Raw genomic sequence first — 22,515 nt, 5'->3', positions numbered from 1 at the left:
TGTTCCAGTTCCCTCAGCACCATTGTAGCCCTATAAAAAGATGATGTTTAAAAAGCCATGAGAGCAGTGGGAAACACAGCAGCTGAGGTTTGGAAAGGACTAGAGGCCCCTGAAACTGGACTGTTAGCCCCAGGAGCTTTCCCACAGTGTCATTTACACAAGGAAACTGTAAATTCCATGAGAGTTAATTACATAAGAGCTGAGTATTTCCTCTTCTTGTATTACCAACTACGTAAATAACTTTGGGTTGGACCCAGAGAGCAAAGCTGGTGGAAGATGGAGTCTAAAAGCTGGAGAGCTGCTTCCAGTGCAGCTACAGATCTGCTTGTTTTTCTGTAGGACCTTAGTGAACAATTTACTTGAGCATCTAGGAGAGTACAGACATCACCAAGGCTGGAAAATAATCTAAGCTCCTCAAGTCTAACCATCAATCCAACACCACCATGTCCACTAAACCATGCCCCAAAGTGCCATGTCTACACAGATTTTTGGACCACCTCCAGGGATGGTGACTCCACCACCTCTCTGGGCAGCCTCTTACCCTATCTGACCACTCTTGCAGGAAAGACCTTTTTTTTCTACTATTCAACCTAAACCTCCCCTGAGAGTGCTTGAGGCCATTTCCTCTTATCCTATTGATTGTTACTTGGGAGAAGAGACTGACCCCCACCTAGACTCTAGCCTTCTTTCAGGGAGCTGTAGAGACCCAGAAGGTTCCCCTCCTTTTCTCCAGGCTGAATAGCCCCAGTTCCCTCAGCTGCTCCCCACCAGCCCTATTCTCCAGACCCTTTACCAGCTTTGTTGCTCTTCTCTGGACCAGGACCAGTCCAGGACCTCAATGTCCTTCTCAGAGTGAGGGGTGCAAAACTGAAGCAAATATTTGGGGTGTGGCCTCAGATATTGCTGAGTACAGGGGCATGATCACTTCCCTACTCCTGGTGGCCACAGAAGGGGGAATTCAAATGAGGAAGAGAAGGGAATCGTGCAGAAAGTTGAGGCATGGAAGCAAGGGCTGATTTTGTTTTCACCCTGCTTCCCAATTTTCCATTCCTTGCAGTTGGCCAGCGTGGGGGGTGGGTCCATGCCCTCGGTTTTACAGTGAATGAAAAAACTCAGAGCTTGAAAAATATTCACCTTTGCTTTACTGCTGATTTGTAACAGCAAAGACTTTGAGAAGTAAAACGTCCTTTGCCCACCTGCTCCTCAGAGGAGCTGTACCACACCTCCGAGCTGTTACACACAATCTGCTGCCTGTCTAGAGAGATGTCCACGAGGAGAAAGTTCTGTGCTAAAGGTTTACCACGGTTAAAAGCTCCAGTTACAGTCCATCCACACCTGGCAAATAAATAACTATCTTCACTGAAGTGTCTCTCTCCAACAGACCTGCTCAGGCTCCTCCAGCACTGACACTGCTGCTGGCAGGGCAGGTTGTAGAAGACAGTCCCATACTGGCTAAAACACGGTGAGACCTCGTCAGGACTCCGCCTGGTCTCCCTCGAGGAAGGGATTCATCAGAGCAGGGTGGAGGTGGACCCCTCAGCATCTGAGGGGCTGGTGGGGAGCGTGCTGGCGTAGAACTTCTTCTGGGAGCGCAGGAGAGGAGTCTGTGTGTCCACGTCCCGGCAGGCCTTGCGCTTGAGGGAGAGGAAGACATGTTGTGTCCAGCCATACACCATGCAGTTCAGAAGCCCCTGGGAAGCTGCTGTGAGAGCCTGGGAGAGAACACAGAGGAAATCAGGGCTGTTCTTGTCAGTCAGCACTGTGGTGCTCCATGACTCCCTACCAGGCTGCCAAACCTGGCACCTCAGGCCAAGCCTGCCATTTCCATGGGTTTTACTTCCTTTCAAGGAGTTGTAGAGAGCAATGAAGTCTCCCCTCAGACTCCTCCAGACTAAACAAGCCCAGTTCCCTCAGCTGCTCCTCACCAGCCCTGTTCTCCAGATCCTTCACCAGCTTTGTTGCCCATCTTTGGACCAGCTCCAGCCCCTCAATGTCCTTCTTGTAGTGAGAGCCCCAAAACTGAACCCAGTACTCAAAGTGCAGCCTCTAGGCTTATGTTCTGCAGCTTCCATGATGTGATTTTGGTTTCTAAGACCTTTTCAACCTGTAAGAAACCTAAACCAACTAATAAGGTACTATCAAAAGCATCACTCAGGCTTGGGCTGATCACTGTGACCTTTATGACACACTTTGACTGGTAGACTAGAAGCAGCCAAACACAAATATCCCTGACCAAGCAGAGAAGGCAAAACATCAGAGGCTGCAGAAGAAGACACTTACCTGCAGAATCAGAAGAGCCATGTAGATCTTGCTGTTTGCTGAACCAGCCAGCTTCAATATGCCAAGGAGGACAGCTGTGGAAAGGGGTGGAGGACAAGAGGGCATCACTTTAATCTCTGACCCTCAGGCGCTGTGTCCCAGGGGAATGCTGTGGGAGGAGCTGAGCTCTCTGCTAACCTGGGGCCCAGCAGCAGAAGAACGCGACAGGGTAAAAAACCATTCGTTGTTCTACCATCTTAATCACAGCCCACTGCTGATCCCCCAGGAATCCTGTGGAGGTCACAAACCTTTTGTACAAACCTCGGGCTTGACTGAGTACGACCTAAAAGAGAACAAGCACACACTGTTAAAGATGTCCCTGCTTGCTCCAAGGGGATTGGACTAGATGAAGGTCTCTTCCAACCCAAACCAGCCTGTGATTCTGTGATTGATTGTGCACATGCTCTGATCTGGCTTGTTCCTCCAGGAGAGAGGATCCCATTTCAATCTAACAAACCTTTCCATGGAATCATAGAATCATTCTGATTAGAAGAGACATTTAAGATCATCAAGTCCAACCATTAACCCAGCACTGCCAGGTCACCACTAAACCATGGCCCTCAGCACCACATCTACACAGCTTTGAAACCCTTCCAAGAATGGGGACTCCGCCACTCAAGGTCCAGGCCTTGAGAAACGTTTTGGGGAAGAAGTTGTTCCTAATATCCAACCTAAATCTCCTTCCTCAGCGTGCTCTCTGGGCTGGAGTAGTTGCTTTGAGCATGACCTTTTCTGAACTGAAGACTGACCTGATCTGGGCTCTTGTTGACCCATGCAGTGAGTGATCTCTGCTGCCACGCTCTGAGCCTTCTCTACTTGCTAAACCCCTTTTGGGATGGGCTGACAGAACACAGGACTCCAGATGGATTTATATGGTGGCACAATGATATTTTTCCCTCCCCTACCACCCCTTCCAAAAGGAAAGTGGCACCATACAAGTTCTTCTGACATTGCCTGGCCTCTGCTACCATCCAAGCAAAGCTGTAAGGATGAAAAGGGGAAAATCATAGAATCATTGAATGAATCATAGAATGGTAGGGGTTGGAGGGGACCCTCTGGAGATCAAATCCAACCTCCCTGCCAAAGGAAGATCACCTAGGGCAGGTCACACAGGAAAGCATCCAGACATGTCTCGAAAGTCTCTAGAGATGGAGATTCCACAACTCATCTCACACTGATTGACTGGGTGCAACAGGTAGTGTGGAAGGATTCTGTTTCTTACCAGAATAGCTACAAAGCTGATCAGAAAGGAAATGAGGAAGACTCCAACACCATAGAAATGCATCGCATGGCAAATGGAGCCACTCAGGGTCTGTAGCTCATTGGTGGGGTCAGCTATTTCCATGTGCATCAGGAGACATCTGAAAGGAGAAAGGGAAGAGCCTGATCTCCTGCCAGGACTCATCAGCAGTGAGGCTCTTTCAGAGATGGATGAAGCTTACCCATGCTTCTGGCTGAAGTTCTGGTAGCAATTACTGATGTTGCCCAGGCAGAACACAGGCACCATGAGAAGGAAAGGGATCAGGCTATGAGGAGAAAGGACAACAGCAAAGCTGGGAGTTATGGCACTGCACTGCTCCCCTCCCCAGCCAAACACTACTTGATTTGTCTTTTGTCACTCTAAGAAGGCATAAAAATAGAGATTAACTGTGATCTGGAAGAGTGGGTTACCAGCTTTGCTAACTTAGCTTTGCTGTGCTTTCAGCCATGAAGGAAATAGCACCTTCTGAAAAGTCCATAGATTTATTGTAGTTATAGAATCATAGAACTGGTTGAGTTGAAAAAGACCTCCAAGGTCATCAAGTCCAACCATCATCAACCCAACAGCACCATGGCCAGCAAACCGTGTCCCAAAGTGCCATGGCCACACGTTTCTTGAACACCCCCAGGGATGGGGACTCCACCACTTCCCTGGGCAACCTGTTCCAATGCCTGACCACTCTTGCAGTGAAGAAATTTTTCCTGATATCCAAACTAAACCTCCTCTGGTGCCACCTGAGGCCATCCTAATATATAACTTCCCTGGCAAATCACAGAGAATCACAGAATGGTTGGGGGCTGGCAGGGACCTCTGGAGGTCATCTTAGTCCAACCCCCAAGAAAGACATCCAAAACCTCTTACTCTGAGTTCATTAGGTCACTCCACTGTTAGTGGTGAGCTTTAGAGGTTGTAGCAAACTTGCTTCCAAATAAATAGGAAGCCCAGGGCAGCACAGAAGAGTTCACCAAAGCCACATCATCCTGCCCAAGAGAACTAGCTCTTACCTGGATAAGATGGTGGCTATCCGGCCAATGCAACTCGCGTAGCCTACAACCTGCAAAAGCCAAAGAGCTTCATTAAACCATTGTTTCCTTCCAGCCACTGGCTCAGAGGAACCAGCTCCCAGGAAGCACTCCAGCAGCTGAGGGCTTTTCAGATGCTGATTAAGCCCCAGACCAAGCACAAATGTTTGTTCAGCTCCCTGCTGAACCAACACCTCCAAGTTCAGTCTGTGCTGCTTCGCAACAGAAACAACAGAAGCTTCTACCTGGGAACTGACTTATCCTTCAACACCAGAGGATTGGAGAAGGAATCTTGGAGCTGCACATGGAGCAGACACTTGATGAGTATCCTGAGGTACCTTACTCGATGACCCCTCTGGTGTGACTGACTCATTGTTTGTTCTGCTCATTCATTTTACCTGGCCCAGTTGCTCAGACACTTCATGTTCCGGTGAAGAAATGCAGGCTCTTTGGAGCGTCCTGGTCTTTGCTCACCAGGAAATGTACCTTGGCAGCTGGCATCCATGCACCAGCTACGACAATACAACGTAAGCACAGCTGTAGTGGTGGGGAACTCATGGGAAGAGTTGTGTTTCAAATGAGAGTGCAGCAAGAAGGAACCCAGTCCTGCCAGTTGATTCAAGCCCTATGGACAAGGGCAATTCCAATACAGACTGATCTGCTCAGCCTGCTTCTCCTGAACCAAACATGGAATGTCTGGGATACAAAGTTTGCTCTGCACAGCAAATCCCTGGGGAAGAGAAAGGCTAGAGATAGAACCATGGAATGGTTTGGGTTGGAAGGGACCTTAAGAATCATCTAGTTCCGACCCCCCTATCATGGGCAGGGACACCTCCTACTAGACCAAGTTACTCAAGGCCCTATCTAACCTGGCTTGAAGCCTCCACAACTTCTTTGGCCAACCTGTTCCAGTGCCTTACCACCCTCATGGGGAGGAATTTCTTCCTAATGTCTAATGTCAATCCAGCTTCTTCCAGTTTAAAGCCATCACCCCTCATCCTGTCACTCCATGCCTTGGTAAAAAGTCCCTCTCCAGTGCTCCTGTAGCCCACTTCAGATAGCTGAACCAAACAAAATAGCTGAACCAAACAAAATAGCTGAACCAAACAAAATTCCTTGCTGACACAATGCAGTAATGACACAGTATGATCACAAACTGTCCAAAAGCAGAGCAAGTCCACTTCCATGTCTGCTAGCACAATACCCCACTGAGGTGGATGTTCCACTGGGAACAGGAACTGGTGGAGCTGATGAGTTCAATGGGAAGAGCTGAATAAGGAGTCTGTCATCTTGAAGCAACACATCAGCAACCACACAGCAGCCCCAGCCATGGGGGTGCCTCCCTGTTTGCCAGGTGTGAGGAGTGAAACAGCTGCAAGGAGAGACGTTGGTCAGGTGGTGTGTGGAGTGTTTGCTCAGCCTGCAGCACAGAGAGTGTTTTCCTGAGGGCCCTGTCCTTGTCCCTCAGTTCCCAGCGGTCTCACTGGCTCCCTGAAGGGCTTGTGTAAAGGCCAGTGGTGATGAAGTGAGTCCTGGCCCCAGTTCACAGAGCCAGCAGCTCCTTAATACTGGCTCACTTCAGTCACACCTCTTATCTCAGCCTCTCACAACACTCACTGACACTCTCAAACGCTGGGTGACACCTGGGCAGGGCAGAAGTTATCAATTCTCCACTCCAGGCTGTCCAGACACCCTTTGCTTTCCTGTCCCCTCTGCAGGCAGTGGCAGCAAAAGCACTCAGTTACTCAGGTGGTGCAAACTGGTGTTCTTCCAACTGCAAGAGAACTTCACCAATATCCAGTCCTGAGCTTTCTCTGCTCTGAGGCATACACTGCAACTCTCCTTCACCTGCTTTGATCTTCAAGCCTAATCTTCCACTGAGATCCTACAGCAAACCCAGCAGTAACTCTGCTGGCCTCAGTGGGCAAGATACATCAGCTCATACAGTGGTGGGGCAGAAGAGCCTTCAAAGTCCTTGTGGTGAGATAGAATGTCATGGATGCACCTCCCAGAGCCCATCACAACCCCACAGCTCGATCTTGGGACCAAGTAATTGTTAGGCTGTGACATGCACATTGGGTTGTGACAGTCATCGATGTGCACATCAGTCCCACTCACCTGGGAGGGCATCCTGAAAAGGTTCTGGTTGTATTTCATCTTTAGGTCCATGTAGAGATGCCAGGTGTAGTTGACAGTGTATAGAAAAGAGGCCATATAGAATACCTGAGGAATACAAACAATAATACAAACAATAATGGTTCTTGTAGCACGTTAAGGTCACAGCCAAAGCCCGCAGCCAGATGCAGGATGCCAAATGGTTGGAGGACCGTAATGGTTGGACTTGATCTTAAAGGTCTCTTCCAGCCAAAATGATTCTGATTCTATGGACACTGCAATGGACTGCCAAAGGTGAGAGTCCTGCACAGTCTTACTGGGGTCACAGTGGGACATCAACTGGGAAGATCCAGATAGAGGAGGGGTTCCCACCTCAGAGCACACAGAGGCAGCTTCACTTTGCCCCTGGGAAGAACTAATGCCAGCATCAGCTGTCTTTAAAAACACAAATCTTTGTGACCTGGATCCCTTTTTTTTTTCTTCTTTTGGTCCAAATCTAGGCAACAAAGAGTTTCAAGGCACTTGGATCCTCTCCACATCCACTAGGAAACACGACACAAGATGCAGCACCAAAGATTTGCTTCTCCACTCGTGACCTTACTGCGCACTGAATTGACGGAAACGGCACACAATAGTGTCTAAAGAGGAAAGTGGGGGCAGAGGAGATCTGCTCAAAGCCTGAGTGAACACCCCAAAAGCCCTTTTTACTCTCATGAAAAAAAAATGAGGAGAGAAAAGAGAGAGAAGATTGTTTCCCAGAAAATTTCTCAGCCCTCAATTCCAGCTTGAGGGGAGACCAAGTAAGTAAAATTTCCTGTTAGAAAAAACCCAAAGCTCGCTCTTGCATTTCTTTCTGCTTGCTCCAGGAGGACAGGAATAACCAGAGCTGCCTAATCACAACATATCTATGTGTGTGCTGAGTTTGTTGCAGGAAACCCAAGCCTCAGGGGCAAAGAGGAAGGGCTGGACAAGCGAATTTTTTACTGTGGGTTTCCTATCCTTTGCCAAAGAGGCCAAAGGAGCAGAGGTTTGCCACCCTGATATCATCTACATCCAGGGAAGCAGTCACTCAATAACCATAGTCTCCTTCACTGAGGTTGCACATGCTCTTGGCTGATTTGGAAGAGGCTGGGTCCAAGGGGCTGCGATGTTGCAGCAGGAACATTGCAGTGACTTTCCAGCTCATTAGACGAGGTTTAATGAGGGTTTGTTGCCCTTCAATTACTTCCAGAGAAGGTCATCAAAACAATCCACAAAGATCCTGCTCTTGCACGTCAAAATGGTATACAGAAGCTCAAAAAATGTCAGCACAGGCAACCAAAAGCCAGTTGTGAAATTGCCAGCAGAAAGCCAAGGGAGTTCTGTTCTCCTGAGCTCCGGCTTTGGGGCTGTGAACAGTCCTTCAGCGCTCACCATGAGGACATGAAGTAAGGGCTGGGAGACGTGGGAGTCCCTCATTATAACACTTGGGTGGCTCCTCATTGTGCTCACCAGTGTGAGCAGAGCCTGCCAGCACGTTATTAGGGCACTGGAACTGAACTGGAAGAAAGTGGGGGAATTGTGCAGTTATAACACAGTCTCTGTTCTGGAGTTGATTGCTGCTGTGCAAATGCAAAGGGAGGAGGAGACACCAAAGTCAAGGGGCAGCAGAAGGGAGCAGTATTTACATTCAAAATCAACCAAGAGTCTGGGGCTGAAACAGGGGAAGTCCAGGAGAGCAAGTCATCTCCTCTACAGCATGGGGTGGATGCTGGGGCAGTTCCATGTCCTGCAATATCAACCCCTCGTGATAAAATGATGGTCAACAACCTGGTGCCCTGCTCTGGCAGTCCCTCAAGACAACCACACCACAAAGACTGAAGTGTGAGACTCTCCAAGGGCTGCCATCTGCAAACACCACTGCTGAGCAGTCCTGAGCCTGTCTTCTAGGCATTTGGGTGCAACGAGGCACTCTGGAATGCCACCCTTGTGAGACTTCTCCACTCAGCCAGAGCAGAATGGGGCCAGGAGACATTTACTGATTTCATTTGGTTACAGATCACTTGTACTCTGGAGAAGCTGCTGGTTAAACCTTTTGCTGGCTCCTACTTATGCACAAGGTGTTCCCACCAGGCAAGGGCATTGCTGGGGTAAGGAGGTGTCCTGCACTGTCACGTGCACCCCGCAGGCACAGTTGCCATGGCAAGGCCTCCGTTTGTTTTAATTTCTCCCAGAGCAAACAGCAGTGACAGCTCCTGCCAGACACAAGCCGGTTCTGCCACCCTGGCAGTCCTCCTGCCACTGGGACCTGGGTGGTCTGTTGGTGGCATGCAGTGGAGAGCCCAGTGACCCTGTGGCTGAGGTTGGGATGTGGCAGGCACCCTACTCACCCCATGACAGCACCTTGACTGTCATCTGTGGGGCTGAGGCAAAGGCAAGCCCTGCCAGGACTGGCCCAAAGCCAGCTCTTTCTACAGGTGTTGCCTTTCCCAGGGGGGAAGTAAAGCTCCCACTTTGTCCTCTTCCTTTGCTGGTGGCCACAGGGGCAGAAAAGAGCCAGAAACGCATGGGAGCATAGAATACTTGCAATGTCTCTGCTGATTAATGATGTTGTATTGTCTATATCCAGCTTGCTTTCTCCACAATGCAACCTGTCTTCTCCAGGCCATAAAAAGATCACAGCAGCCCTCAGGCAAAGCTGCAAGGGGAAGAGCTCAGAAACATCTGCAGTCCCACATGATCCTTCTACCTTCTGGCTCTGTAAAGCCTCTCACAAGCTCTTCTCCTTTTCCCCTGAACCATCACCTAAAACTCATCTTTGATACTGTTCTGAATCACTCCCAAGTGGCCAAGTTCCCCACACACCACTGCTCCCTCAACGTGAATATATTGTGGTGCTTCCCTAGCAGCGCAGGAGAGCAAGAGATAAGCCAGGAGTGGAACAGCTGCTCTCACCATCACGAGTATTATGGTTTTACCCACAAGAGCAGATGTTGGAACAACCCTGGGGTGGAGGAACCTGTGCCCAGACACACTACAGTGTGAACATTTCCATTCTGCACATGCAGGTGCTTCCCTGTGCTCTCTGAGGTCAATGAAGAACCTCTTCAGCTTCAGACGCTACCTCTTAGTGAGGACATTTTCCGTTCCCATCTGTGGGAACCATCATGCTCCCAGGAAGCTGCCCAGGCCCACACAACACACATCAGTGCTTGGACAGCCACTTGCTCTTCCCAGACAGGCATTTGTGGGTCTCTTGAAAACGAAACTGTTCAGCCCAGAGCCCACCACTTGGAAACCACTGCCCTGGCCCCAGCTTGGCCACACCCTGCTGGGTTTTCTGATTTGCAGAGCCCAGTGCTGACACGGGAACTTGCTGAGACAAAAGCAAACTGCCAGGAAAATGCCTATCTCCACCCCTCCACTCCAATTAGGCTCCAATACACAAAATCAGCTGGAAAGCAGCTGAGTCACTGGGGCATGGGGCTGAGCTTGTGCTGACGGAGCAGGTCCTGAGCATCCTTAGGATTGTTTGAGGGGGGATGGGGCCAGGTCAGCGGGAGCAGAGCTGTTTGAGTATGTTATATTCTGAGTTCAAGCGAATCACAGACTGTGTCTGATCCTGCCCAGGATGGAGGAAGCATGAAGAGGAATAGAAAAGCTGCTGTGCAAGAGGCACTGACATCATCATTGGCTTGGGTCCAACAGGAAACAGGTTAAGACCAATCTATTCACTTTACACAAACAACCCAAATGTGGCAGCCACAAAACCTCACGCTCTCTTTGCCTTCCTCATTGCCTCCCTCAACCCAAGCATCATTATCTCCGTTTAACACACAAAATGATCTAATAAGTCAGGTTCACAAAGGGAGTCCCTGCCAAAGCCTGTCTAGAAACAGTCCCCGAAGGCCACGCTCTTATCACCAGAGAGGCTGATTATGGCCGAGGGTGCCCAGTAACAGCATGAATGGTGATGCCAAGACTACTCACTTGTCCTGTTGCCTGCAGGTTGTAGCAAATAAGGTCCTGCTTGGAGGTTGGTGTGCTATAAAGGAGAGCCCCAGCAAGCCAGCAGATGCCCACAAATAGGTCAGAGAGACTCAGGTAGAAAAGCGGACGAACCTGGGAAGAAGGGCAGTTGGTTAGTAGGGCTGGGTGGTAGCCACAACACTTCTACAACCACATACAGCAGTCCTTTCACCCCCTCATCTAAATAGGCTTCCACCTCTTCTGAGAGGGCACCTCTCCTTGGGAACAAAACGCATGCTGATCCTTGTTTCAATGCAGAAAGCCTGCTCTGCTCCCCCTTTCTGCCACTAGCAGCACCCCAGGACCTAAAGGCAGCATCAAATCTGTGAGGGTGACAGAACACTGGAACAGGCTGCAAGTGTTTAAAAAGAGCCTGGATGAGGCACTTAGTGCCATGGTTTAGTTGATTAGATGGTATTGAGTGATAGGTTGGGCTTGATGATCTCGAAGGTCTTTTCCAACCTGGTTAATTCTGTATTCTGTTGTGGAGTCTCCTTCTCTGGAGGTATTCAAGACCCCCCTGGATGAGTTCCTGGTATAGGTGATCCTGCTTTGGCAGGGGTGTTGGACTACATGATCTCCCCAGGTCCCTTCCAGCCCTTAACATTCTGTGATTCTGTAACCAGAATGTTACCATTTGGCAGAAGGGGAGGGAGAAGCAATGTTATTGATTAGATGAACTTGATAGAGGAAATCAAGCTTTGGGTAAACACAAGCCCTTCTTCAGCCCCGAAATAACTTCCAACAGACATTTTCCCCTGTGTTTCATGACATTTCAGTTGGTGACTCAGGCTGAATCTATTTTGCATGCCAGATTAGTTTTCACCACCGGAGCCAGTAGTCCCTCCACCGCACGCTGCGTCTTGCTGGAACAGAGTCACATCTCCTCTAATGGCAGTTTCCAGCCCATTTCCAGTTTGCAGGCACTGGCCAAAAGGACTGTAAACACTGTAGGAAAACATTTGTGCAGAATTCCAGCCAACATTTTTGTTGTTAGTGGGAGAACAGACGCCCTGGAAAAGCAGCCTAATTATCTGGATTCTTAATTGGAGTCTTTGCTACCTAATTTTCAGCATCCTGGAGAGAAAATTATGGCTTCTTTTCCCACCCCCCCACCCCCCCTTCTCTTCTCCTTTTTAAAAATTCTCTGCAGGAAATGATAATGCTAAACACAGCAGGGAAACCTTTCAGGAGGTCTTGGTTTTCACCTTTTTTTCTCCATAGAACTGAGCTTTTTTTCACCCCCCTCAGTATTGTCCTTTAAGTAAGTATTTGCCGCTCGTGTTGTGTGACACTTGTCTTGATCCTGTGAGCAAGGAGAAAGAGCTTGAGAAAGTAGATCTGATGGAACCAGAACTGTCCTTATGGAACAGGCTGATGGAGATTTGCCTGGTCTTGCTGCCCCCTCACTGGAAGGGGCAGCGGGTCCTCTGCTCTCTGCAGGTCCTCTGCTCTCTGCAGGTCCTCTGCTCTCTGCAGGTCCTCTGCTCTCTGCAGGTCCTCTGCTCTCTGCAGGTCCTCTGCTCTCTGCAGGTCCTCTGCTCTCTGCAGGTCCTCTGCTCTCTGCAGGTCCTCTGCTCTCTGCAGGTCCTCTGCTCTCTGCAGGTCCTCTGCTCTCTGCAGGTCCTCTGCTCTCTGCAGGTCCTCTGCTCTCTGCAGGTCCTCTGCTCTCTGCAGGTCCTCTGCTCTCTGCAGGTCCTCTGCTCTCTGCAGGTCCTCTGCTCTCTGCAGGTCCTCTGCTCTCTGCAGGTCCTCTGCTCTCTGCAGGTCCTCTGCTCTCTGCAGGTCCTCTGCTCTCTGCAGGTCCTCTGCTCTCTGCAGGTCCTCTGCTCTCTGCAGGTCCTCTGCTCTCTGCAGGATTTCTCTCCTCAAACCATCTTGTCTCCTTCCAGTTCTGCACGTGGACCATCCAACCCAGCAACATAGTAAGTCAAACTGCTGTTGCCAGCTAAACATCTGCAGCTGGTTTGCACATTTTTGCATTCACAAATGTCTTTTTTTAACCCAGCTTTTCCTCACTGCTGCAGATTTGAAACCCTGGCATGGCAGGCTGAGGACACCGTCCAGTTTGTGAGCATGGCAGGTTAACCCAAAACGTGCTCCAAAATAAGCAAAGCAGCAACTTTTGCAATCAAGCAGGTGACCTTTTCCTCTAGAAACAAGTGTCCCTGTAGTCAGGCACTGCTGTTTGGTTGAGGAGCTATTTTGGCACAAACCTAAATGCAAAAAAGAGGCGACATAGTGGTGAGTGAGAGGCAGCACAGCCCTTGCTTGCAAAAGGGAAAAGACAAACAGCAAATGGTATTTATAAAATAGAGGAAGGGGATGTGAAGCCATAAGGATTCAGATGAGCTGCCAGGCTGGAGCATACATGCTGGTCCAGCCCTGTCTGGCCCCTGCCCAGGGACATCTGCCTGCACACAACCTGTTGACATGCCAGAGGAAATCCTTTGCGTGTTGCTTTCCGTCTTCTCTTCTGAACGATTTAGCTCAGCCTGAAGACTTTTAATGACTCCGTGGAGACAGAAAACAAGCCTCAAGAATGCAAAATTTGATTTTCTAGGCTGGGGGCAGGAGGGGAAGTGTTTATGACACTGTTCTCCTCCCAGCCTCCAGAGCTGTTTATTTTTAAACATTTTGCTCTGGAGCCTCATGACTTGGGGAATAAGATGTTTGTGGCTAGCTTTGGTATGGGTCTCTTCCAGCCCCTTTGTCTACAGATTTCCACTCAAGACCAGAACCACGGGGACAAGGCAATGGGGAAGTTACTGAAGATTTTGCCACGTCTGAAATACCAGCGACAGATCTGCCCTGGCAGCCTGGGAGCCTGATGCAGACCAGTCCCTCCAGCTGGTATCCATCTCTCCTATCCAGATTTGCAGAAATAATCTCAGCAGAAACATCTGGGCTCCCTCAAGCAGGAAGGGTCCATCTGTGACCTGGAGCCATGAGTGGCTCTCATGCAGCTAGAGTGCAGCTCCCAAGCCACAGCCACATCATATGACTAATAGCACAAGGGCTCCTGAGCAATGCAGGCTGCTAGCCGTGGAGGGCTGCTGAGTCACACTGGGACACCTGCCAAACTCAGCTCCACATCATATACCGGAGAGGATGACCCCAGGAGAGAACCACAGAGCTCTTCAGGTGCAGGAGATGCGGCACTTTGCACAGCACAAGCTCAAACTAGGTTTTGCACCCCAGCACTAAAGTGAAGTCCCAGCTTTCATTCCTCCCTGGGAACACACAGAGATCTTGCCTGTGCTGGGAAGAGGGTGCCCAGGAGGCTGGCTGCCTGGGAGCAGGACTGCCCTGCATGCTTGGACACATTCTCCATCCCACTCTTCTCCATCCAACAGTGTGTCAGCCTTTAGCTTGGCTGTACATCTTCCTTCTCTGGGGTAATACACTGCATTTGCTGGAAGTCCTGGGCTGCAGCTCAACCCCATGATGCACAAAGACCATTGATGATGAGGGAAGTACAAACACAGCTTGGTTACTAGGCTGCCATATCCACTGTCCTCCTGCTCTTAGCAGTAACCTGTTATCTGTATGGTCCACAGACTGGGCTGCCAGATGTCTTCAAATCCTGGTCAACCAACCTCAGCTTCACACAGATCAGCTCTGTGCATTGCCTCCACTAAATCCTGGACAGAGAGAGGTGGACAGCAAAAGCTTGGCAGGCCTGGGATGAAGGTCTATGGTGCATGTGGCAGCCACCTGCTGAGCATGTCCAACAAAGTCCAGACACAGGATTCCCAGAAGACACAACCTGCATGTGTGATGCCATTGGGATGTGCCAGGCACTACATGGATGTCAGATCCCATGTGCATGTGTGGACAGTCCCATCTCAAGGGACACTTTTGCCTCAGTCCCATTGCTTCAGCATCAGAAATGTTTATGGATCCTGTGCATGGTCAGGATGAATGCTCCAAATTCCCACTGTAGGGTCCAGCACAATCATCTGCTCACCAGCATGGTCCCCTTTTAGCTGAACCTTGCAGCACTGTTGACCTTTAGCAGTTTCAGTAGCACATCTGCCTGGAAAAAAATACTCAGAGATACCCAAAGACCAACCCCTGTAAATACATTTCCTACAGAGACATCTCCAATTTGTACCTCAGCAGCTTTGGACACAGTTCCACAGTCCTCCAGGCATTTTGCCCCACAGAGGAGGATGTACTAGCAAATCCCTGCTCACAGGAACAGCTGGAGGAATTTCCTGGAGCAACAGAAAGCATGGAGCTAAGGAACCTGTTTTGCCCTGCATGGGTACAGCTCAAGGTGAGTCCCTTCAAGTCCTCTCACAGGTGAAAAGCCAAATCCTCACCAAGCCCTTTGCTTCCCAGATGTTAAACAAGGTTTAATCACATAACCCCAAGACCTGCAGTTGCTCCTAGCCAGGCAGGTGTTGGCTCTATTTGCAAGGTACCAACATCTTAAACTGAGGAACGAGAAGGAGGCTCAGACCTTACCTCGGGGGACCGCACGGTGTTTTGGAAGACAGCATAAGCAATGATTGAGCTGGAACCTACGACGCTGAGAAAACAAAGCAGAGATTGGAACAGGAGCACATCTGGGACGTGGGATTTCTGTTTTCCCTGGAGAAAATCACGGTTGCAAGAGGAATTCTATCCCAGGGACGCGGGGTTAGCAGCGCCTTGTACCTGAGCATGGCCATGGTGAACTGGATCCACTGCAGAGCCGAGTAGACCTGGGGGGGGGGGGGGAAAGGACGAGTGGACTCAGCGGGACATGACCCCACGGACACGCCGGGGGCTCTGGGGGCAGCCCAGAAGCGGTGGGAGCCGGTCCCAGCCCGCTGTCCCCGGGGCAGGAGAGGAGGGCATGGGGTAGACGGGGGGCATACAGAGAGGACAGTCCCGGTGCCGGCACCGAGGGTCACGGTGCCGGCGGGACTCGCTCACCTCCTGCCAGTCCCCGTCCAGCCGGGCCGCCTCCGTCGGGAGGTCCATGGGGACCCACCGCCGCCGCCGCACCGCTCCCGGGGCTGCGGGACCGCCCGCGCTCCGCCCCGGGGCCACCCCACGCCCGGCCCGCCCCGGGGCCGGTCCCCCGCTGTCGGGCTCTGCGGAGCTCCCGGTCAGAGAGAGGGGCTGACCCAAAGGAGCGACGTGGCTAGCGTCTCGGGAAGCGGCAACCCGTGCCTCTGCCGCCGTGCATCCCCATCGGGACGCAGAACACGACGCAGGCGGGAGGGCTCACCGGGTACTAGATACTGCGGCGGAGTGCATTCTCGGCCACCCCTCCAGGAGCCGACCCGAAGCGACCCTGCTTAGCTTCCCACACAGTAAGTTGGCAGAGGGCTCCCTCTAGCACCGCCTCTTCGTGACGCCACAGGCGGCCGGGGGCGGGACGCCGCTTGAAGGAGCGCGCGGGCGGCGGCTCCGAGGGGACGCGCGCCGGGTGGCCGCGCGCCCGCTGCGACCATTTGAGGTCAGGCTTTGAACTTGAACCTGAGCCTCAGCTTGGAGCTCTGATCATCAGCCCTGCGCCTAATCCTTGCACCCGAGCTTCAGCCCCGAGGCGCCCCCGCCTCAAGAGCTACCCGGGAAGCATCTTCACACAGCCCTCGTGGAAATTGACCGGCGAAGCCTGCCCCGTTTTGAGCTTCTTCCCCCTCCTCTCCTCAGAGGAAGGGCACCAAGGGACACCCTTCCACCCCTTCGTGCAAACCCCTCATCACTGGCTGATCAGCCTTTGCCTTCCTCTGTAACTGCAGAGCTAAGCAGCAGCTTCTCCAGAAAGCAGTTTTACCAGCAGCTATTAATTGGAACCACTCTTTTTATTATTATTATTATTACAGCATTACTAATACATTTTATCTTGCAGCAGTAGCTGCTCCTTGCACCCACCGCAGCATTCAAAAGGCAGCAAAGCTCCCACAGAAATCAGTTTCACTTAGCTCAGAGCGTTGTCTTATGGTAAAAGACTCAAGATGTTTCTCTTTCTATAACCCTGACCAGGCAGCATCTTCCAGCAGCCGCTTGAATTCCACACAGCACGAACAGCACAGGCAGGATCAAGTCCTGGGTCAGGCAGCTCCATTAAAATTGTATAGACTGGACTTCTAAGGGCACAAACACTTGCACTTCCTTTTTCAAGACCTCAAATATTTAAAACTACTAAACACTGATGAACCTTTAGTTTGACTGCGTCAATTGCTTCTGAAGATGCAGCTGGAGGAAATGTTTTGTTCACGTTCACTATGGCTTGAGACTTGCAGATGCCCTCCTTGGTCTCACCCTCACCTTATTCTGACCCTGGGAAACGAAGCTGGGATGGGAAGGACAGACAAAAACACGCAGGCATTGCATGTGCTCTTCAGCTGTAAGAAAATTTACCCCAACTATACCTCTGGAAAACATGTTTTTGCAGGAACTGGCAAGACTAAGAGTAATAGCACCTCAAGGAGACTTTGCCCTTGCACAGAGTTCAAATTGCTTGCTCTGTCAGGGTACCAGAAGGATTTCAGAACATTTGCTGAGATGGCTGCTCTGGCCAGAAGATGAAGGGCAAGTTTTGACACGTGAAGGATCTGTCTTGACTGTGCCTGCCAGTATTTGGGCTGATACCCAAAGCCAAAAAGAGACAGCAGCCACTGAAGGCAAGAAAAACAACCTCTGGATCTCTTTATCAACAGGTAAGGAGAACCAAGACTCAGAGAAGGGGCCTTACTGGGAAAACAAAAGGTGAGAGGAGGATAAATCCCAAGGACACTAAGAACAGGGAAAGGTGGGGTTGTGAGGAACACCCAATCTGTACCTTTTAGAGTATGCAAGATGGAATGTGGGGCTGAAATGCTGAAATTTGTTATTTGTTTGCTAAGGAACAGCTGTAAAAGCCACCAGGAATGTGCTTCAGGCCAATCTAGTGCTTTGCTTGCTTGCATTTTTTTTTCTGGTCTGCTTTAACACTGTTATTGAATGGTATTACACAATACTGGCATCTTGCTTTAAGGTGATTTTCCCAACATTTAGGATACTCTGTTTTAAAGGAATGTCTTCCTCTTGATCTTCTAAACTGAGACTACCAGAAGGAAATCTGCTGCTCTCTTGAAGTCAGCGGGAAGTTTGCTTGCATAAGGAGGACTGGTGAGGACTCTCTGACAGTATTTCACAGCTTGTACAAAGTTCCCCCAACGTATTAGAGCTCATCTTTTTCATTGTTCTTCTTCAGGAAGGAAGCAAGGATATTCAGACTTTTCTGGAGCTCCTCCTTTTTGCCATCACTCATCTTGTTCTTCTCGATCAGTTTTGTGATTCGGACAACTTCGTTAGCAGCAAACTCTTCTCCCTGCTCCAGTATCTTGCTCATAATTTTCAAGTACTGCTCAGCTGACTTCTTCTCGGTCTCTCTTGTTTTGCCTAAGCTCTCTTGGCCCTTTTTCAGGAGGGACTGGCGTTCTGATTTCTCAGTGGTGCTCACAAACTTGCTGGCCAGCATGTCAAACTCCTTCAGGCAGCCTGGCATCCCCAGATAGATGCCATTACTCTTCAGCCAGCGCTGAATAGCCCCGGCCTTGATATGCCCACTGTAAGGTAAGGGATTGTCAAAGTCACCATCCTGGAACAGGTAAAAAATAGGGAATTTCTCCTTATCCAGCTTGTACTTTTCTCCCAGCTCAGTGTTCAGTTTATCACCATAATCTGTTAGGAGAAAACAAACCACAGAAAACCACTTCATTCATCAAAAGGGAAAACAAATGAGGATTCCCTCCAACACAAACTGCTAAATATTATTCACCAGAGTTTCAGCATGTCCTAACAACCTTTTTTCCAGGGAATGCCATCCACTGTGACAAAACCACCTGAGAAAATTCACTTCTGGAAGACAATAGATTTTCCAAAGAAAATCTCACGATTCTAATGATGCTTTGCTGATTGTGGAAGTCATCAGCAGGGCCTCTACATACAAACCTCATTCTCTTTATGGGAAATTAATAGCCTTACTTTTCCCCTTGCTTTCTTCTATCCATTGATTTTACAGTTAAATGGATTTCTTACCTGATCAATGTGCAGAAGGTGTACACTCATGTTTCAGCTCTGACAGCACAGGATGTTTTCTCATCTTACATGAGTTGCATTTATTCCTGATGATAGAAAACCTAACTTACAGGGACTTCAACACTGCTACTTAGCTCAACCCACCTGTGTTTAGAGATGTCAGCATGAGTGAAACTTCCCAGCTGGACAATTCCTACAAGATTAAATTCTTACTTCTACCTACAAAGAGCAAGTGAAGTGGCAGTGACCCATTCTTTACTGCTTTTCTCTTCAAGCCAACTGGAAGAACATCAGGTGACACCATCCATAACACAATGACTACTCTCTTCACAGCAATAAAAGGAGGGATTGCTACAAGAAATTCATCACATTACACAGGCTTTGTCTGACCAGGCTTGTGGCTAAAGCATGATTCTTGTAAAGTCTCTTCCCTAGAAATGGATAAACAGGTTTCTCTCTAGGAAAGAAGGAAAAAAAAAAGGGGGTGGGGGGAAGGGGGACACAAGACGAAAAGAGCTGTAAGTGAGGGGGATGTGCTGCAGTTCAGCAGCGTGAGCTGCCCTGCTTCATTAACCAGCCCCGAGGAGATAAGCAGCACTCCCACGTTCCTGGCGGGAGGCACCGCAGCAGAGCTCAGCACCCAGCTGGAACTGGTGCTTGGCCCATCTCATCCCTCATCAGCAGCATTGCCTCAGAGCCTGTGTTCATCAGAAATCACAGTGAATATCTCCCCCTCACCAGCCCACACCTGCCCAGAGCTCCTCACCTGATATCCCCACCTCAGCCACCAGAAGGTCCTCACTGGAGCCTGAGCTCTCTGCCAGCTTTTTAAACTCATCCTGTTTCTCGCCATAGGGATATTGTGTATCAAATTTCACCAGGACAAACTTATGCTTTGGGATTACCTAAAACAAGAAAGAAAAAGACCAAACAGTAGCATTTTGAATCTGAGCAATCTGCAAGTCACCTGAGGTTGCTTCAGCTTGTCCTTCTCTTCCCTTGCAAGAAGTAGATGTGGAGGGAGAATGGAAATGTTCTAATTACAGTCTTTCAGGAATGACTCACTGCAGTGTGGGGGAAAGGCTGAGCTTTGGGTGGATGTATTCCTACACCAAGATAAAGATGGTGCGTGGCAGGTTTGGGGGATCAGATAATGCCTTTAATTATACATGATTTGCTTTTCGCAATTCTGATTAGCATCTTGGAAGGAAGTCAGCTAAACTGTTTCCAGTGGGACACTGAGAGAGGCCACATCTAATGTCATTCTGAAGTGTCCCAGCATGAGACCTGCAGCTCTGAGCTGAGAGAGGAGGCGGAGGGTAGGTGTGGAGGTGCTGCACTGGATCAGGAAATGTAAATTTCATCTTTTAATTGATTCCTCTTTTATTTGTGCTGCTGCTTTTGCGTTTTGCTCTGCTTGCATGCTGCCCTTTCAAATGGAATCTGCCACTCAGGCTGGGATTTTGTTCTCCCTTCAGGAGGAGACCTTGCAAAATCTTTTCTTCTAATGAACAAGTTCAAATTGCAACACAGGTACCCAACTTACAAGTGGGGACTGCTCCAGTGCTTCCAGCAGCTAAGGCCAGCTTTGAGCCCTGGGCCTGCTGATTGCTTCATTACTGTCTTAGTGAGCATGACAGGAGCTACAGCTTTGCTGGTCCTTTTTAGTTCATCTTTCAGCATTCTGCCAATTACTTCAAAATCCTCTTGTTGCAGAAGAGCTGGAAACTCCCAAAGGATGCAGAGTGCAGTAAACACCACAAATAGTTTGTCACAGCAGAAAAGCCAATCTGGGACATACATACACACACAGAACTGGCATGTGGTGAGAAATATTTGCTCACGCCTGAGCAGTTTGTTTGGGCAGATACTTTTCAGACAGCTCAGCTGATGGCTGTCTCTTCACACGGTGACAGCACAGGCGTTAATCCTGCCACACTATTCCCTCTCTCCATCTGCCCCATGCCGGGCTCTAACACCTGCCACTGCGCTGGGTGCTGCTGAAATCGGCATCTCGCGGCTGACACCCTCTGTTCACAGCGATTTAGCGGAGAAAAAAAACCAACAAACCTCTGCGAGATCTCCGTCTGGCAGAAGCCTGTTGCTTTCCCCTGCATGACCAAAAAAGAACCAAAATTGGCCTAACTCACACTTAGGGCCACGACATTCTCCCCTGCACAGTCCTGCCCTCTGTTAGAGCAGGAACATGCCCAGAGCGGCTCCTCTGCTCCCTGGCCGGGCCACGGAGAGCTAGGCTGGCGCTGAATACAGGAGCCGCGGCTGCAGCCGGATAGAGACGAGACTGTCCTGGCCGGGCCGGGTCGGGTCGAGCCCCCCGCGCCCCCGGCCGCAGCACTGCCCAGGCATCCCTCGGCGGCCCGTCTCCACTTGGACGGCGTTGATTGGCTGTCCGCAGCGGCTGCCGCTCTCCCATTGGCTGCGACGCAAGGGACCCAACGCTTCGGCCGCTCCGCCAGCGCCGAGCGCTCCCCGGCGCCGGTGGCGGCGGTTGGAGTTGCGGGGAGGGGGGGGTCGCCTCCCAGCCCACCTCCTGCCCCGCAGCCCCGCTTCGCCACCCCGGCCCTCCGAGGCTGACCGCCTGTTGATGCGGCCTTTGTGGCGGTGCACATGGCCGCCGCGCTCCCCGAACAGCCGTTCCCCCCCAACCCCCCCGAGGGCTCTGTCAGACCGGGCAGCGCCCGCCAGGCGAACCGTACCTTGTAGAAGGTGGTGGTGTCAAGGGGTACGGAGCCCTTGGTGTGCAGCGCGGTGCTACCGGGCAGCACCAGGCCGAACAGGCAGAGAAGCAAGGAGCCAGCGGCGGCCGCCACAGCCATGGCGGAGCGCGGAGGGAACGGGACTGCCGGGGACACGTGACCGCGCCGAGCGCCGCCGGGGGCCGCCCCGCCCCGAGGCCGCCCCGGGGAGTGGGGCTGAGCGGCGGGGGTCGGACTCCAGGTGCCGCGGAGGTCGGGGGCAGAGTGGGATCGTGTGAGCGGGAGAAGGGAGCTAAGGCGGTCCTGGGGAGTCCCGGTGTCAGGGGAGAGGGTGGGCAGGGCACGGGAGCAGCTCCAGCAATCCGGGGCAGCACATGGTGGTGGTGCTGCTGCTGCTGCCAGAGGAAAACACAACTGGCCAGCTCCCAGTAGCAATTCTAAGATGAAGGCAAGAGAAAGGGCAGCACGCAGAGTCCGGCCCTGCAGGACAGCTGACTGCGCTTCGGCCACGCAGAGAGGAGCAGCTGGTGTGTGAGATACATACAACAGCAGGCCAGAGAGAGTGACTACTGCTACAGCCTTGCCAAAGCCCTCGCAAGCAGCATTTTTGTGCTTCTAAAAAGCATCTCATGCAGTGCCAGCTTTTTTTTTTCCCCCCTTACTCCTGAAAGTCAGGATGAAGTTCAAGCAATACAGAAAGCCTGAGCAGGAGCTTGACAGATTATCATGTCAAAGAACACACACATCCAAGCTCCTTCTTCCATCACGGCTGATTCTGAAAGCCAGCCCTGAAGCAAATAGAAAGCCATGAGTAACTCCCCCCCCCCACTTTCCATCCTCCCCTCCTTGCAGGAAACTCGATTTTCTGCTTGCCCCACACCAGGATAATCTGGTTTCAAAGCTAGACTGTGTGGGCGAGCACCTCAAAGTCACTTCCAGCCCAGCCAGACCTAAAACCAAAAAAATGAAAGAGGCAGCAATACCAACTTGTAACGAAACTGACTTTTATATAAATTATAAACCCATCCAGTTTAAAGCAGATCAGTTG

The 22,515-nt window shown here is 50.7% G+C and overlaps 2 protein-coding genes across 2 annotated transcripts; both read right to left on the bottom strand.

The window, feature by feature from the left end:
- Positions 1-1,119: 1,119 nt before the first annotated feature.
- TMEM116 (transmembrane protein 116) lies at positions 1,120-15,786 on the bottom strand. The gene is made up of 11 exons (XM_068163379.1): positions 15,652-15,786; positions 15,391-15,437; positions 15,199-15,262; positions 10,687-10,818; positions 6,721-6,825; positions 4,585-4,634; positions 3,762-3,845; positions 3,542-3,680; positions 2,458-2,602; positions 2,281-2,354; positions 1,120-1,712 (listed from the first exon to the last, which is right to left on the bottom strand). Exons 1-11 carry the CDS (start codon positions 15,697-15,699, stop codon positions 1,512-1,514), a joined length of 1,089 nt encoding a protein of 362 aa, XP_068019480.1. The 5' UTR covers positions 15,700-15,786; the 3' UTR covers positions 1,120-1,511.
- Positions 15,787-16,510: 724 nt separating this feature from the next.
- Positions 16,511-21,629, bottom strand: ERP29 (endoplasmic reticulum protein 29). Its single transcript, XM_068163381.1, has 3 exons — positions 21,468-21,629; positions 19,517-19,655; positions 16,511-18,393 (listed from the first exon to the last, which is right to left on the bottom strand). The coding sequence occupies exons 1-3, from the start codon at positions 21,585-21,587 to the stop codon at positions 17,891-17,893; spliced, it is 762 nt and encodes a 253-aa protein (XP_068019482.1). The 5' UTR covers positions 21,588-21,629; the 3' UTR covers positions 16,511-17,890.
- Between the last annotated feature and the right edge of the window lie 886 nt (positions 21,630-22,515).

The sequence above is a fragment of the Melanerpes formicivorus genome, unplaced genomic scaffold (assembly GCF_026170545.1).
Source record: "Melanerpes formicivorus ecotype bairdi unplaced genomic scaffold, bMelFor1.0.p_v2 SCAF_72, whole genome shotgun sequence".
Lineage (NCBI taxonomy): Eukaryota > Metazoa > Chordata > Aves > Piciformes > Picidae > Melanerpes > Melanerpes formicivorus.
The sequence above is the reverse complement of the archived record's forward strand: the minus strand, read 5'-3'. Positions and strand labels throughout refer to the sequence as shown.

Bases quoted from the DNA above. Each gene is read 5' to 3' on its own strand.
- TMEM116 (XM_068163379.1), bottom strand. From the start codon at position 15,699: ATGGACCTCCCGACGGAGGCGGCCCGGCTGGACGGGGACTGGCAGGAG. The intron at 10,819-15,198 runs GTAAGGTCTGAG...CCTTCTTCCCAG, and splicing joins ACACCGTGCGGTCCCCCGAG to GTTCGTCCGCTTTTCTACCT. The intron at 2,355-2,457 runs GTTAGCAGAGAG...CCCTTTCCACAG, and splicing joins CTTCTGCTGCTGGGCCCCAG to CTGTCCTCCTTGGCATATTG.
- ERP29 (XM_068163381.1), bottom strand. From the start codon at position 21,587: ATGGCTGTGGCGGCCGCCGCTGGCTCCTTGCTTCTCTGCCTGTTCGGC. The intron at 19,656-21,467 runs GTACGGTTCGCC...TTCTTGTTTTAG, and splicing joins ACACCACCACCTTCTACAAG to GTAATCCCAAAGCATAAGTT. The intron at 18,394-19,516 runs GTGAGGAGCTCT...TTCTCCTAACAG, and splicing joins GGCTGAGGTGGGGATATCAG to ATTATGGTGATAAACTGAAC.